General features: G+C 44.2%; 1 protein-coding gene across 2 annotated transcripts in view; it reads right to left on the reverse strand.

Annotated features, from left to right (window-relative positions):
• OLA1 (Obg like ATPase 1) overlaps positions 1-5,122 on the reverse strand; it is a 171,089-nt gene extending 165,967 nt beyond the window's left edge. Inside the window, 2 exon segments of one of the 2 annotated variants that reach the window (NM_001266628.2) lie at positions 3,300-3,400; positions 5,008-5,122. In NM_001266628.2, the coding sequence (NP_001253557.1) occupies positions 3,300-3,400 (101 nt within the window). In that variant the 5' untranslated portion in view covers positions 5,008-5,122. 2 annotated transcript variants of the gene reach the window in all.
• Between the last annotated feature and the right edge of the window lie 10,713 nt (positions 5,123-15,835).

Raw genomic sequence — 15,835 nt, forward strand, 5'->3', positions numbered from 1 at the left:
AAATTAGATAATATATATAAAGCATTCAGAATAGTGACTGGCATATAGTAAATGTTCAATAAATATCTGATTCGCTATAAATATTACCTCTAAGTTTCTGGGTCATCAGCCTTATGCAGACTAAAAAGTAAGCCTTCCTATTCACCCAGCTAAAAACCAAGAGATTCTCTAGATGGTTGTGTACTGAATGTCCTTACTTTTGATCAGCAGGCCATCCTTTAGAGAACTGTCTCCCTCCCACAATCTTGATCTTGTAGACCTACACAGAAGCACACAGGTCCAGCTGGATTTCCTTACTCAGGAATTGGAATTACAGGAGAGACAGGAAATGAGAACCACCCAGAAGTCCAGGGATTCACATGGCTGAGCTCCACATGGACCCATTTCTGCCAGCACCACTTGGCTCCTATCCCTCTTGAGGCCTGGCTGTTCAGATCCTAATTCACTTATTCCAATAAACCTCTTTCTCTTGCTGAAAATAGCCAGAATTGTGTTGCTTACAAAGAATCCTACCTGATACAGTTGTGTGAAATAAGATCATTCTACAAAAAGTAGTGTTTACAACCAAATACAACTGCCAAAACTCATTAAACTGTACCTTTAAAATGAGTGAATTTTACTATTTGCGAAGTATACCTCAATGACACTGGGTGGGGAAAGCATTTTATTTAAAAGTGTAAACAGCACACTTATTCTGAATAATAAAATATTTTTAGGTTATTTCCACGTACATTAATTTCATTATGCTTTATGACTAAAAAGCTTATATGGTTATCCCTCCATAGCTGCAGGGGATTGGTTCTAAGATTCCAGCAGATCAAGTCCCTTATATACAATGGTGTAGTACAATACCTAATGCGATGTAATTGATAGGTAAATAGTTGTTTACTGTATTTTTTATAGGACTCTCGCTCTGTCGCCCAGGCTGGAGTGCAGTGGCCGGATCTCAGCTCACCACAAGCTCCGCCTCCCAGGTTCACACCATTCTCCTGCCTCAGCTTCCCGAGTAGCTGGGACTACAGGCGTCCGCCACCTTGCCAGGCTAGTTTTTTGTATTTTTAGTAGAGACGGGGTTTCACCGTGTTAGCCAGGAATGGTCTTGATCTCCTGACCTCGTGATCCACCGTCTCGGCCTCCCAAAGTGCTGGGATTACAGGCTTGAGCCACCGCGCCCAGCCTGTATTGTCATTTTTTATTTAATTAAAAAAAATTTTTTTTTTTGAGACAGAGTCTCGCTCTGTTGCCCAGACTGGGGTGCAGTGGCAGGATCTTGGCTCACTGCAACCTCTGCCCCGCCGGGCTCAAGCTATTCTCCTGCCCCAGCTTCCCAAGTATCTGGAATTACAGGCTCCTGCCACCATGCCTGGCTAATTTTTTTTTTTTTTTTTAAGTAGAGACGGGGTTTCACCATGTTGGTCAGGCTGGTTTCAAGCTCCTGACTTCAAGTGATCCAGCCATCTCGGCCTCCCAAAGTGCTGAGATTATAGGCGTGAACCACCAGGCCCAGCCAATTTTTTAAAAAGTATTTTTGATTTGAGATTGGTTGAGTCCAAGGATGTGAAACCACAGATGCAGAAGGTTGCCTATATGAAGAGAAAACACTTAATATGGCCCATTTTAATATAGTCCCAGTTAAAATCAAGTTGTAGTAACTGCAACAATTCTAGAATGAGAAGTATGTCAATATCTAAAAACTATATCTTCCTTACTAGTGGAATAAAGCTCACAACATACATAATGATCATACCTTGCTTTCTCATTTATTGATAGCATCCTACAGTACTTTGATTAATTATTTGTTTTGCTTACATTTCAACTCTCTACTTAGTCTTACTCTGCAAGCAGACTATATCACAGCAGGAAACCCCTTCAAAATGAAAACCTCTTCAAGCTCCACGAAAGACTGAAATCAGGACAGTCACACTTGCTCATGTTTTACATGACATGAATTTAAGACATGCCTCACTTGGTCACACCATGCTCTATTCATTGAGGAATCCTTATGACAGGGGCTCCTCGGAATACTTAAGAACATGATTGTCCTACTTGCCACGAATCTAAAAGGCCACCCTTGATCTCACAAATCCACACTGAATCTGTTACCTATTAGTACACCCTAATCACTTTTGAGATGTTTTATATTTTAAGGTTAGTGAAAGATTAAATAATGAAAAAGGAAGACTTGGGCCAGGCACGGTGGCTCACGCCTTTAATCCCAGCACTTTGGGAAGCCAACACAGGCAGATCACTTGAGGCCAGGAGTTCAAGATCAGCCTGGCCAACATGGTGAAACCCCGTCTCTACTAAAATTACAAAAATTAGCCGGGCGTGGTGGCACGTGCCTGTAATCCCAGCTACCCAGGAGGCCGAGGCAGGATAATTGCTGGAACCAGGGAGGCAGAGGCTGCAGTGAGACAAGACCATGCCACTGCACTCCAGCCTGGGCAACAGAGCAAGACTCCGTCTCAAAAAAAAAAAAAAAAAAGACTTTAAACACTTAAGTTGCATGTGTATAGATTTATTATAAACCCCACATGTATTTACTATCACTTTCTTATTTGCAAATACTCAACTCACTGTAATTTTGAAAACATTACAGCCAGGCTCAGTGGCTCGTGCCTGTAATCGCAGCACTCTGGGAGGCTGAGGCAGGCGGATCATCTGAGGTCGGGAGTTCGAGACCAGACTGGCCAACATGGTGAAACCCTGTTTCTACTAAAAATTCAAAAATTAGCTGGGCGTGGTGGTGCGTGCCTGTAAGCCCAGCTACTCAGGAAACTGAGACAGGAGAATTACTTGAACCCGGGAGGCAGAGGTTGCAGTGAGTCAAGATCATGCCACTGCATTCCAGCCTGGGCGACAGATTGAGACTCTGTCTCAAAAAAAAAAAAAAGAAAAAGAAAAGAAAACATTACAAAAACTCAAATTTCTGCTCTCAGAACTTTCAGATTTAGACACTTTATAACAGCAACGCTTTTACCTACCAAGTTCCACTACGAAATCTAAAACTGTCACCCCCTTCTCCATCAAGCTTTTAGTGGAGCTTTCAAATCGATTTCCTAAAGCATCCTACTGCACGGCCTCCGGTAGCCAGCCTAGGTAGGTACCACACATAGCCAACCAGCACTGAAATCAATAAAATACATCTAAACTAAAGCCTAATTTTGCAACATTAATAGTCCAGCTTCCTGGCCTCTTTTCTTCAACTTAAATTTTAATTACCTCACGGTTCCCATTTCTACAATAGGACCCAAAATATTTACAGAATGAAAATCAGAAAAGCCCCAGCGTTCACCTACCCAACATTTGGCAATCCAACAATACCAATTTTCAGTGAGGTTCCAAATCTTCCAATGATTGGGGGTGGTTTAATTCCATCACCTCCCTTTTTAGGGGGCATCTGAAATACCAAAGCAAACATATGAACAAAACTTTTTACTATCCACATGGACCCAAAACACATGTCATCATATAAAATACATTATTGAATTAAGATTAAGAACAAAACATACTTTATATAGCGATCCAAAACTAACACAGAGCTAAATCCTTTTTTTAGCAAAAATTTTTAAAAAGTTCTGTAAACCTATCTGTTGTCAAAAAAGTCGCTATTGAGAAGTCCCAGAAAGACTGATCTAAAATCAATATTTGTTGGGCCAGGCACAGTGGCTCAGGCGCTGTAATCCCAGCACTTTGGGAGACCGAGGTGGGCAGATTGCTTGAGACAGGGAGTCGAGACCAGCCTGGCCAACACGGAGAAACCCCGTCTCTACTAAAAAAAAATACAAAAAATTAGCTGGCCGTGGGGGCGCGTGCCTGTAATTCCAGCTACTCGGGAGGCTGAAGCTAGAGAACTGCTTGAACCCGAGAGGCGGAGGTTGCACTGCGCGGAGATCACGCCCCTGGGCTCTGCCTGAGCGACAAAGCGAGGCCCTGTTTCAAATAAATAAATAAAATCTTTGTGGCACCAGGAATCAAAGATAAACTAAGAGTTTAGCTACCAATCTTCCATCCAGACTGCTCACAAAACACTTTATTTCTTAACCTGATACATGGTTATATGAATGAAAGCATTTGGAAGCACGTACATAGATGAGAGTCAAAGAAAATTCCATCTGGAACCACCAGCAACCAAGTCACCCTTCACACAAAACCATTCCTCTATAATCTGGAATCTTATCCTTCCCATTCGCCCACAATCCCCATTTTCACATAGATGAACACCCACCAGATACTGGGGTCCTTCCACCAAGTCCCTGCCACCTTTGGCACTGAAGGTACGGCTCATCAGTCCTCATAAGGAACCTCCATAATCTACACTATGGTTACTATTTCTAATCGTAAATTAATCGATGGAACTTTTTATTTACAAGTAGAAACTTTCTCTGTCCCTTACTAGTTCTGTCTCCAAATCATGCGTGCAGAATTAGTCCCACTCTTGTACTGCAAAGTGAAATCACAAGGACCGCTAAGCTCACGTCTCAGAAGCTGGGAACTAAAACTGTCCCTCTATTCTGGCTGAGAGTTGTATCTCCTAGGACCACGCTGAGGCCAAGCCCTCGTAGTAGTATTCCAGCCTCTGATCCCTGACCCCGAGCGCCAGGAATTTCCCTTCTCAGCGTCCTGACACCTGTTCCTGGCCAACCCCCAGGCCTCCAAAGAACAGACACATGAACAGCGCCTGTCGGGTCCTCTGGCCTACCGAGGGGTGGCCGGCAGCCCACCCAAAGTGGGCCCCACCCCCATCCTCCTCTCCGGACGGGGTCACCGGGCGTCCCGGCCTCGGGAGAAGGCTTTCCCCAGGGTTTTCCCGCGTGAGGTTAGGCCGATCTCCCGACTCGCGGCCTAGTCCGACAGCGCCTCATTCATCCACACACCCCCACGCCACCCGCTGCCCTGGCCCCATCTTGGCCACTGGGCCCGGGCCTCGCGCCAGCCTCAGGGCAATGAGCCCGGGCACCGAAGACCTGGCAGAGATCGCGCCCCCGGGCTCCCTGAGGGCCTCACCGTGCTCGGCCTGGGCGATGACACGGGGTCCCAGCGGCAGCTAGAGAAAGGTCCTGCCGGCAGCCGGAGGCGGGGAGGAAGGAGGAGAGAACGCAGGCCCGGCCCATCCGCCGAGCGGCACGCACGACGGCGGCGGCAGCGGCGGAACGGGCGGGCCGGGCGCCGAGCGGCACCTGCGCGCAGGCCATGGGCCCCGCCCCTCCCCGTTTTGCCCGCGCGCCCCGCCCATTGGCCCGACAGGCCGGGGAGGCGGGAGCAGGGCCGGAGGAGCCCAGGGTGGGAGGAGCCTCGCGACTGACGCAAGGGCTGGAGAGGGGCAAGGCGCTGACCAGGCCATTCCCGGGAGCTCTAGTCTTCCGCTTTAGCACATGGGCTTCTCGGTTCTAGGTCTCCGCTTCCGCCCAGCTGCGCGGCCTGGGTTACCTGCTCATGTTCACTCGCGGGCCTGCAGCCCCGCGCTTCCCCAGCTGGACTGCGAAGCGCCTTGGGCCCTGACTTCCCTCCGGGAGATCCGGGGCGCCTGAAGTCAGGCAAACAGCCACACCAGCCCCGGGGACCGCTTGGCCGCTAGCCCATCTCCCTTTTCCTATAAGTTTATTCGCTCAGTCCGTGCGGAGATAAGCTGTTAACTAAACGTTCTTGAAGGAAAAGGGGCTAAGGGAAACTTTAGTCTAAGGATTTCTTCTTCGCCTTATAGTTAAAGCGTCGCACACAGGTACTGGATCACAGAATGCGTTTAATTGAGCCAATTTCCTCCCTTTTCCTCTTGGTGGTTGAGAGCAGGTGCCTTTGAAATTGGGGGATTTCCAATCTGGATTCCGCCACTCATTGACTGTGTGACCCTAGACAAATTAACTTCGCTGTACTTCAGTTTCGTTCTGGATAAAATGAGGCTATTGAGACCACCTTATGAGGTTATTCGTGTGAGGATAAAATGAGACAATGCGTGTTGAGCTCGTAACAACAGTACCCAGCACATACAGAAAAGGCTTGTGAATAGTCTCTGTTGTTAATATTAGGATTTCATCCCATCTCACCCACACCATGTCAACACCATGAGAGCCACTGGAGAAGGAATTCTTTCATTTAGGTCCTGGCCTTCAGATGCCATTCAGGTTTTGTTGTAATGAATATAATACCTGTCCAAAAATTGTGACACTAGAAGCTCCTTTTAAAGGGATTAGTTGCTATTAATATTAAAGGATATAAACTGGTTGCTATCCTCATGTTACAAGTGAGGGAACAATATCAGAAAGGTTGATTAATTTGGATGAAGTCACACAGCTAGCACATGGCAGCAGCATATTTCAAACCCCAATCTAACTGAAAATCTGGCCGTAATCCCAGCACTTTGGGAGGCCAAGATAGGAGGACCAGTTGAGCCTAGGAGTTGGAGAACAACCTGGACAACGTGGTGAGACACCATCTCTACCAATAAAAACAAAAAAAAATTAGCTGGGATTGGTGGCACATACCTGTAGTCCCAGCTTCTCAGGAGGCTGAGGTGAGAGGACGGCTTGAGCCTGAGAGCTCAAGGCTGCAGTGAGCTATGATCACCTGTATCAGATGTTTTTCTCTCTCTACACTAAGGTGAGAGGTGAGAGCATAATGAGCTTGAGAGCTCTCCAGCCTAAGCAACAGAGCAAGACTCCATCTCAAAAAAAAAAGCTCAAGAATCCCAGAGCGCCCTCTCTGCCCAGCAACCAGCCACTCCAATACTGATTGAAGATGTTCCCCAGTCATGGAGTACTAGAATCATCTTCAACGTATCACTGTCTTTTGGCCAAATCTAGCTACTTCTTCAATATCAGTATCTCTCAGATCTATCCATTTCCTTAAATTTACACTATCAAGTTCTTAATCACTTGTTTCTCTATAACTACATCTTTCTTACCTGCACTTTTAACCATCTTTAAAGTGCCTTGCCAAAACAGGTTACACAAATCTCAGGCAGAATTCAGGAGTGGCCAGCTGCTGCTGCCAACGCTTGCCTGATAATACAACTCCATTTCCAACTCAGTGTCACTGGGGGTAAATTTGTATTCATGAGAAAGAAGATCTGATTGGCCCAGTTTCCATAAAGTCCCAGGTCCCATGAGCCATGGCTAGGTGGATAAGGGTCACATAGTCAAAACAGCTGTATGAGTGACCTTGCCCTACCTACCAAAGAAACACATGTTCTCAGAAAAGACCCTAGTGGGTATCTACTATTCTACAATGCTAAAGGAAGACTCAGTGAAACAAACAGGATATTATAATTAACACTGGCCGGGCACGGTGGCTCACGCCTGTAATCCCAGCACTTTGAGAGGCTAAGGTGGGCGGATCACCTGAGGTCAGGAGTTTGAGACCAGCCTGACCAACATGGAGAAACCCCGTCTCTACTAAAAATACAAAATTAGCCAGGCATGGTGGCGTATACCACCTTCCCAGCTACTCAGGAAAGCTGAGACAGGAGAATCGCTTGAACCCAGGAGGCGGACATTGCGGTGAACTGAGATTGCGCCATTGCACTCCAGCCTGGGCAACAAGAACAAAACTCTGTCTCAAAAAAAACAAAAAACAAACAAACAAAAATAGTTAACACTAATGCCAAGCCTTAAAAAAGGGCCTTTAAACAGAGGAAAGTATGTTTTTGAGCCTTTGCACGAAGGGAAGTCTATTTAGTACCCGTTGGGCTAAATGATTAAGTTAAACCTAGAGGAAAGAATCAGATGTATTCTAGAATGAAAATTGAGCAAAAGATTTCAGTCAGAGGGGAAATGAGAATAGACCATCAGGTCATGTCAATAGAAGGTTGCTACTATGGAAAGATCAATGGAATGAAAAAAAGTAGACAGAGCCCATGTTTTCACTCTTTGCTATCATTAGCCTCTCTGGATTTTTCTTTCCTTCCCAGACTCAGCCAATGACCAGGGATCAAGTGAGTTGACCTAAGGTCACAAAGGAACTAGAGAATGGTTTGGGGTCAGTAATTTATCCCCAAATACAGAGTAGCTCCGCTGGAAATTCAAAGGTTTATTGATCCTGTACAGAAAGCTAAGCAACAGGAGACAGAAAGAGTACACAAAGAGAGAGGATGAGAAGGAAAAGAGGAAAATAGCAGCAACATGTTCACCATGTGCTAGCAAGGCCTGACTACACCTGTTGGCCAGCCCTGTCCACATCTGTGAGGGGCATAACAGAAAACAGAATAAGAGTAATAACTACACTAAAAGGGAAGTTGAGTCCTGATAATAACTTTAGGAGGGGAAGGGGACAAGTTGCACAAAAATAATTATCCTATATAGGTAGTTAACTTAAATCACATTTTTATCTATTACCTGTATCAGATGTTTTTCTTGGTCTACACTAATCTTACTATCATATCCAGAATTCAGACAAAGGACTGGGATAGTCCCAAATGCTTAGAATATCCTACTCTGAACATTTTTGTTATTGTCATTTATATAAAATTATGTTCTTGAACACCTACTCCATCCCAGGCATTGCTGTAGGCCTTAGAGTAGTGAAGAATAAGATAAATACGATCGGCCGGGCATGGTGGCTCAGGCCTGTAATTCCAGCACTTTGAAAGGCTGAGGTGGGTGGATCACAAAGTCAGGAGATCGAGACCATCCTGGCTAACACGGTGAAACCCCATCTCTACTAAAAATACAAAAAATTAGCTGGGTGTGGTGGCGGGCACCTGTAGTCCCAGCTACCCAGGAGGCTGAGGCAGGAGAATGGCATGAACCAGGGAGGCAGAGCTTGCAGTGAGCCAAGATCTCGCCACTGCACTCCAGCCTGGGTGACAGAGTGAGACTCCGTTTCAAAAAAAAAAAAAAATATATATATATATGTATATATATATATACACATATCCTTTCCCTGAAGAAACTAGCAACCTAGTGGAGCAAACAAATAGGTGACTACATAAATAATTATATAACAAGCTGGTAAAATACATAGAAGGATACCTAAATACATTAACTACAGTTTGAAAGTTTAAAATAAACCATCTTGGTTTTCACTTACCTTCACAACTTCTGATATTATGTACAAGGCAGTGCCTAATCATCATCCCTTTCCTTTTCCATCACCAGCAATAGTCAAACCTTATTAGGCATCAGCAAAGAAACAGATTTTCCATTTTCTTTCTTTCTTTTTTTCTTTTTTCTTTTTCTTTTTTTTTTTTTTTTTTTTTTTTTTTGAGACAGGGTCTTGCTCTGTTGCCCAGGCTGGAGTGCAGTGGCCAGATCACAGCTCACTGCAGTCTCGACCTCCTGGACTCAAGCAATCCTCCTACCTCAGCCTCCCAAGTAGCTGGGACTACAGGTGTGCACCACCATGCCAGGCCACTTTTTTTGTATTTTTTGTAGAGGCAAGGTTTCGCCATGGCGCCCAGGCTAGTCTCGAACTCCTAGAGTCAAACAAGCCACCCTCCTAAGCCTCCCAAAGTGCTGGGATTACAGACATGAGCCACCGTGCCCAGCCCAGATTTTCCATTGTCATTCTTACGCTTGACAGAGTCTATTTTCTGAGTTATTGAAATTGGACTATAAGTTACCGTTGAAGCAAAACACAAGTAATCAATTGCTTCTATTCTAGAATTGCTCATAGTATTTGAAAGAATGCTGATTAAAAGAGTCTTGTATCCTAGAAACTGCTGGAGTTTTGTTTTGTAATATCTATTGTAATTCATGAATAAAAATTTAGGAATTGTTTTGTTCTCGTTGTTAAGATTCAATGTCTCCCTATGTTGCCCAGGCTGGAATGGAGTGGTTGTTCACAGAAGTGCAGTGGCTATTCACCAAGGGCTGTTCATAGCACACTGCAGCCTTGACCTCCTGGGCTTAAGAGATCCTTCCACCTCAGCCTCCCAAGTAGCTGGGACTACAGGCGCATACCACCACACCCAGCTAATTTATTTTTCTTTGGTAAAGACAGGGTCTCAGTATGTTGCTCAGTCTAGATTCGAAGTCCTAGGTTCAAGCAATCCTCCCTCCTCAGCCTCCAGAAGTGCTGGAATTACAGGCATGAGCCACCATGACCAGCCTCAATTTAGGAATTCTTAAAAGAAAACTATACATATTATTTTCTCAGAGGCAACATAAAAAGACATATCCTAATCCAGAAAAGTAAATATATTATCATTGTAATAGCTAGCTAATACTTTGAGATACAAATAACAGAAGTTTTGATTCAATGAAAATGTATCATATATAACAGAAAGTACAGAGTGGGAGAACAAGGCTCATAGAGTCAACAGCTCAACACTATTTTCAAGGAGACTAATTCTTTCCATGTAATGTCTCTGTCTTCCTTGGGCTTCCCTGGTTTTATTCTTAAGTTAACAGCAAGCTGACTATGATAGCAGTTCTAGGCAACATAACCAGAATGACAATATTGGGGTAGAGTGGGACCATCTCTTTCAGTAGCTCTCTTTCAGTATGGGAAACATGTTTCAGATCTCTCCAGATAACTTCTTCTGTTTCACTGGGCAAAACTGGGTCTCATGCCTGTACCTGAACCAGACACTGGCAGGGAAAATGGACTTACCCTTAGACCATTTAGTCCATCCTTGGGGCTAGAGGAGAAGTCAACTTCCTCTGAGGCACATGACTGTGTGAAGTACGGATAGATATCTGAGCAAAAGCAGGATTTTATAAGAAAAGGACACCAGCAATATTCACTTCCTGAACCATTTTTTTAAGATAACACATTGAGCAGAGTATGGTAATTCTGGAAAATATCAGTGGCATTGGTGGTCATCTGATATGATATGTACAAATTGTAATATAATAAACATTGGCACACCTAGATCACTGAGAAAACACTGAAGAAAACTGATCATCTTCTAACAACACTTAATGGTGTTATAAAATGACAGCATGTGAAAACAATATGTTTACTAACCTTTACAAGATACTAAAAATTCCCATCATGGAAGTGGAAGGTTACTTACCAAAATGTGTCCCAATTGTCACATCAATTGAGCTGGAAATTGAGGAATCTTGTGCATGGGCCTAGGTCACCAAATTCATGGCCTCTCAACATCAGTTCAGCTTAATGTATCATTTTCATTACAGTTTTGAACCTGTGTTGTTCAGTTCAAAGAATATTTGTACTACTCAGAATAGGCTAGATAGCAATATAATAGCAGACAACTCCAGAATTTGAGGGGCTTACCATAATAAAATTATTTTCTTCCATGAAGTCCACTGGAGATCTGCCAGCTGTCCATGAGTTGGCCCAGCACTTTTCAGGATGCTTCCATCTCAAAACCCTTCCATATCGAAGTGCTGTTACCCCAATGTAACATGTCATCGGCCAAGTTAAGTCACATGGCCACATCTAATCTCAAGGGACTGGGAATCCTCCTTGTACCCAGAAGTAGAGGAAAATTAGATATTGATAAATATGAATAATGCCTAACCCAATATTCATTCAGAAATAGATTTGTGAAGGACATTCTTTCTAAATGAATGTGGTATTGTAATGCATATTGGGTATACCTTACCCAAAATGCTTGGGACCAGAAGTGTTTCAGATTTTAAATGTCTTTAAATTTTGCAATATTTGCGTATATGTAATGAGATGTCTTGGGGAGGGAACCCAACTCTAAACACAAAATTTATGTTTCAGGCTGGGGGCGGTGGCTCACACTTGTAATCCCAGCAACTCAGAAGGCTGAGTCAGGAGCATCACATGAGGCCAAGAGTTTGAGATCAGCCTGAGCTACATAGCAAGAACCCATGTCTACAAAAAAAAAATTTTAAAATTAGCCAGGCATGGTGGTGCATGCCTGTAGTACCAGCTACTCTGGAGGCTGAGGCAGGAGGCTCACTTGAGCCCAGGAGTTCAAGACTGCAGTGAATTGTGATTGTATCACTGCACTCCAGCCTGGGCAACAGAGCAAGATCCTATCTCAAAAAACAAAAAAAAAGTCCACAACACAAAGAAATGATAAATATTTGTGGTAATGGACATCCCAATTACCCTGATTTGATCCTCAGACATTGTATACATGTATCAACATGTGTACCCCATAAATATGCAGAATTATTATTATTATTATTATTTTTTGAGATGGAGTCTCGCTCTGTCACCCAGGCTAGAGCACAATGGTACGATCTTGGCTCACTGCAACCTCCACCTCCGAGGTTCAAGCAATTCTCCTGCCTCAGCCTCCCAAGTAAGCTGGGATCACAGGTACGTGCCACCACGCCCGGCTAATTTTTGCATTTTTAGCAGAAACGGGGTTTCACTAAACCAGGCCAGGTTGGTCTCAAACTCCTGACCTCAGGTGATCCGTCCACCTCAGCCTCCCAAAGTGCTGAGATTACAGGCCTGAGCCGCCGCACCTGGCCAAATACGCAGAATTATTATATGTCAGTTTTTTAAAGTTTCAGATTTGGAAACATTTTAGGTTTTCAGATTAGGATGCTCCGCCTATATATGAAATACTATAATCAGGCTGGACTTCTAAGATGATTCTTTTTTTTTTTTTTTTGAGACGGAGTTTTGCTCTTGTTGCCCAGGCTGGAGCCAACAGCACAGTCTTGACTCACTGCCACCTTTGCCTCCCAGGTTCAAACCATTCTCCTGCCTGAACCTCCCAAGTATCTGGGATTACAGGCATGTGCCACCACACCTAGCTAATTTTGTATTTTTAGTAGAGACGGGGTTTCACCATGTTGGCCAGACTAGTCTCAAGCTCTTGACCTCAGGTGATCCACCCATCTCGGCCTCCCAAACTGCTGGGTTTACAGGCGTGAGCCACTGCACCAGGTCCTAAGTTGATTCTTAGAAGTCATGACTTTGGTGGTACCTATCATCCCATAACCCCTTCACTCTAAGAAGCGTTCATTTTCCTCATCAAACTGAGACTAAGCCTTCTTGCTTATAGCACATGAACCCTCCAGTTACAGTAGATTGAACTAGGGATGGATGAAAACCTGACCCAAGCTGTGCAAATTGAGATTCTCTTTCTCTCTAGAAGCTGAACTTGGAACATAGCAACAAATAATATCTGCTGCTTAAAGGGGAACATATAATCAGGTCTATGTCAGACAATTTGTTGACCGGTAGATACACTAAAGAAAGAGAAAACTGGTTGGGCGCTGTGGCTCACGCCTGTAATCCCAGCACTTTGGGAGGCCGAGGCAGGCGGATCACGAGGTCAGGAGATCGAGACCATCCTGGCTAACATGGTGAAACCCCATCTCTACTAAAAATACAAAAAATTAGCCAGGTGTGGTGGCGGGCGCCTGTAGTCACAGCTATTTGGGAGGCTGAGGCAGGAGAATGGTGTGAACCTGGGAGGCAGAGTTTGCAGTGAGCCGAGATCATGCCACTGCACTGCAGCCTGGGAGATGGAGCGAGACTCCGTCTCAAAAAAAAAAAAAAAAGAAAGAAAGAGAAAACTAAAATATGCAGGGAGGGAGGAAGAAGTGCAGTTAATCAACCATCTGTAGGGTCCTGGGGAAACTGAGAGAGGAGAAAGTCATCACAAGTTCTGAGTTTCCAGTTCCAGAGTCTAGTTCTCCTAAAGCCCTGTGTATTTTCTGACCCTGGACTCTGTGAGATAGCACTGTGTTCTACAAGAACTTCCATTTTCTATTTAAATACATTTGCAGTGGTTTCTGTTTCTTATAGCCAGACAATGGTTGCAATGGCCAAAGCAAACGAAAATGTATACTCTCCTGAAAACTGTTAATATGTTTTGGGGCACATTGGTCCAAAGTTCCTCTTAGCTGTAGTTTTTTCTTTTGGTTTGTCTTTTGTAGAAAGAGTCTTGCCATGTTGCCCAGGCTGGATTTGAACTCCTGGCCTCAAGCCTCCCACCTCAAGCATCCCACATCAGCCTCCCAAAGTATTGGGATTACAGGTGTGAGCCACCACCCCCGGCCCCTCTTATCTGTAGTTTTAAGTTATAAGACATTATTTCCCACAGTGTATTCTGTGGAACAATGACAGTCCATGTTGCTCTGTGAAATAAGAGATCCAGGATCAGATAACTTTAGGAAGTGCTGTAAAACCCCTTTGGGAGACTGATAACATATATTAGTATATTTAAAGTTTTGAGAAGTTCTGCAAGAAAAAAAGATCTGTTAACACCCCTTAACCCAGCATTACCAAATGCGTATAGCCTTCTTGATATAACGAGCACTAAAATCTCTTGGAACACATACTCTGTGTAGAGCAACTCTTTGAAAGTTGCTACTATAGTGATTTAGGATAACTTTTGTCGCAGAAAAAAATATTGAGGAGTACTCTCTTCCCTTGCCTTTTAACAACTAACAAACAAAATGATTACTTAACAAGGAAAAAGAAAAGTGAGTTTCAATCCTAAGGAAAACAGTGCTCCCACAAGATGTCTATCAAGAAAAAATTTTAAATTAGAATTAAGAGTCTGGCCAGATGTAGTGGCTCACACCTGTAATCCCAGCACTTTGGGAGGCCGAGGTGGGCGGATCACGAGGTCAAGAGATCGAGACCATCCTGGCCAACATGGCGAAACCCCGTCTCTACTAAAAATACAAAAATTAGCCGGGTGTGGTGGCACACACCTGTAGTCCCAGCTACTTGGGAGCCTGAGGCAGGAGAATTGCATGAATCTGGGAGGCGGAGGTTGCAGTGAGCCGAGATCGCGCCACTGCACTCCAGCCTGCCAATAGAGCGAGACTCCATCTCAAAAAACAAACAAACAAATAAATAAATAAATAAATAAATAAAATTAAGAATCTTGAACTATATTTCATTCTGGATGAGAAAATATGTTTTCAAGTGGAGTAAAAGATCTCCAAACAGTAGGATGAAATTTGTAGCTTTTCTTAAATGACCTTGGCAAATTAGGGATCTCTCTCTAGAAACTATCTTTAGGATGCCCTGTCTGACAGCCAGTACAAGAACCCCTGATTAGAATAGCCACTTTTGGCCGGGCGCGGTGGCTCAAGCCTGTAATCCCAGCACTTTGGGAGGCCGAGACGGGCGGATCACGAGGTCAGGAGATCGAGACCATCCTGGCTAACACGGTGAAACCCCGTCTCTACTAAAAAATACAAAAAACTAGCCGGGCGAGGTGGCGGGCGCCTGTAGTCCCAGCTACTCGGGAGGCTGAGGCAGGAGAATGGTCTAAACCCGGGAGGTGGAGCTTGCAGTGAGCTGAGATCCGGCCACTGTACCCCAGCCTGGGCGACAGAGCAAGACTCTGTCTCAAAAAAAAAAAAAAAAAAAAGAATAGCCACTTTTTAATACTATTTCTGTGCCCTGTATGAATCAGCAAGACTAAAAAGATTGCTTAATACATTGGCTTCCTGCCCAACTGAAGTAATAAATAAGGACTCGGTTTGGTACTTCTTTTAAATTACACCTGGATTACACAAATGACCTAAAAATCAAGAGAGGACGGTACTAACAATCATCCTCAGGATCAAGCCATTTTTTCCGTTTATGTTTGTCTTAAGAGGTTTTTAGGTTGAGAGAAAGATAATGGTTAAACCCCTGTTGTATGAAGTACTGTGCTAGCACTTTACATTTGGGACCTAATTTACTGCTCAAGATAACTTTCCATGAGTATGTATTATTACAACACAGCTAAGGACGCCAAGTCTGTAAAAAGGTAGGAAACTGTATTAGTTTTATTTATTTATTTATTTATTGGTCGGAGTCTTGCTCTGTCGCGCCTCTCTCGCCCCGCCCCCGGAGTGTAGTGGCTCAATCTCGGATCACTGCAACCTCCGCCTCCTGGGTTCAAGCACTTCTCCTGCCTCAGCCTCCAGAGTAGCTAGGATTACAGGCATGCCTTGCCACACCCAGCTAATTTTTGTATTTTTTATAGAGA

The sequence above is a fragment of the Macaca mulatta genome, chromosome 12, assembly GCF_049350105.2.
Source record: "Macaca mulatta isolate MMU2019108-1 chromosome 12, T2T-MMU8v2.0, whole genome shotgun sequence".
NCBI lineage: Eukaryota > Metazoa > Chordata > Mammalia > Primates > Cercopithecidae > Macaca > Macaca mulatta.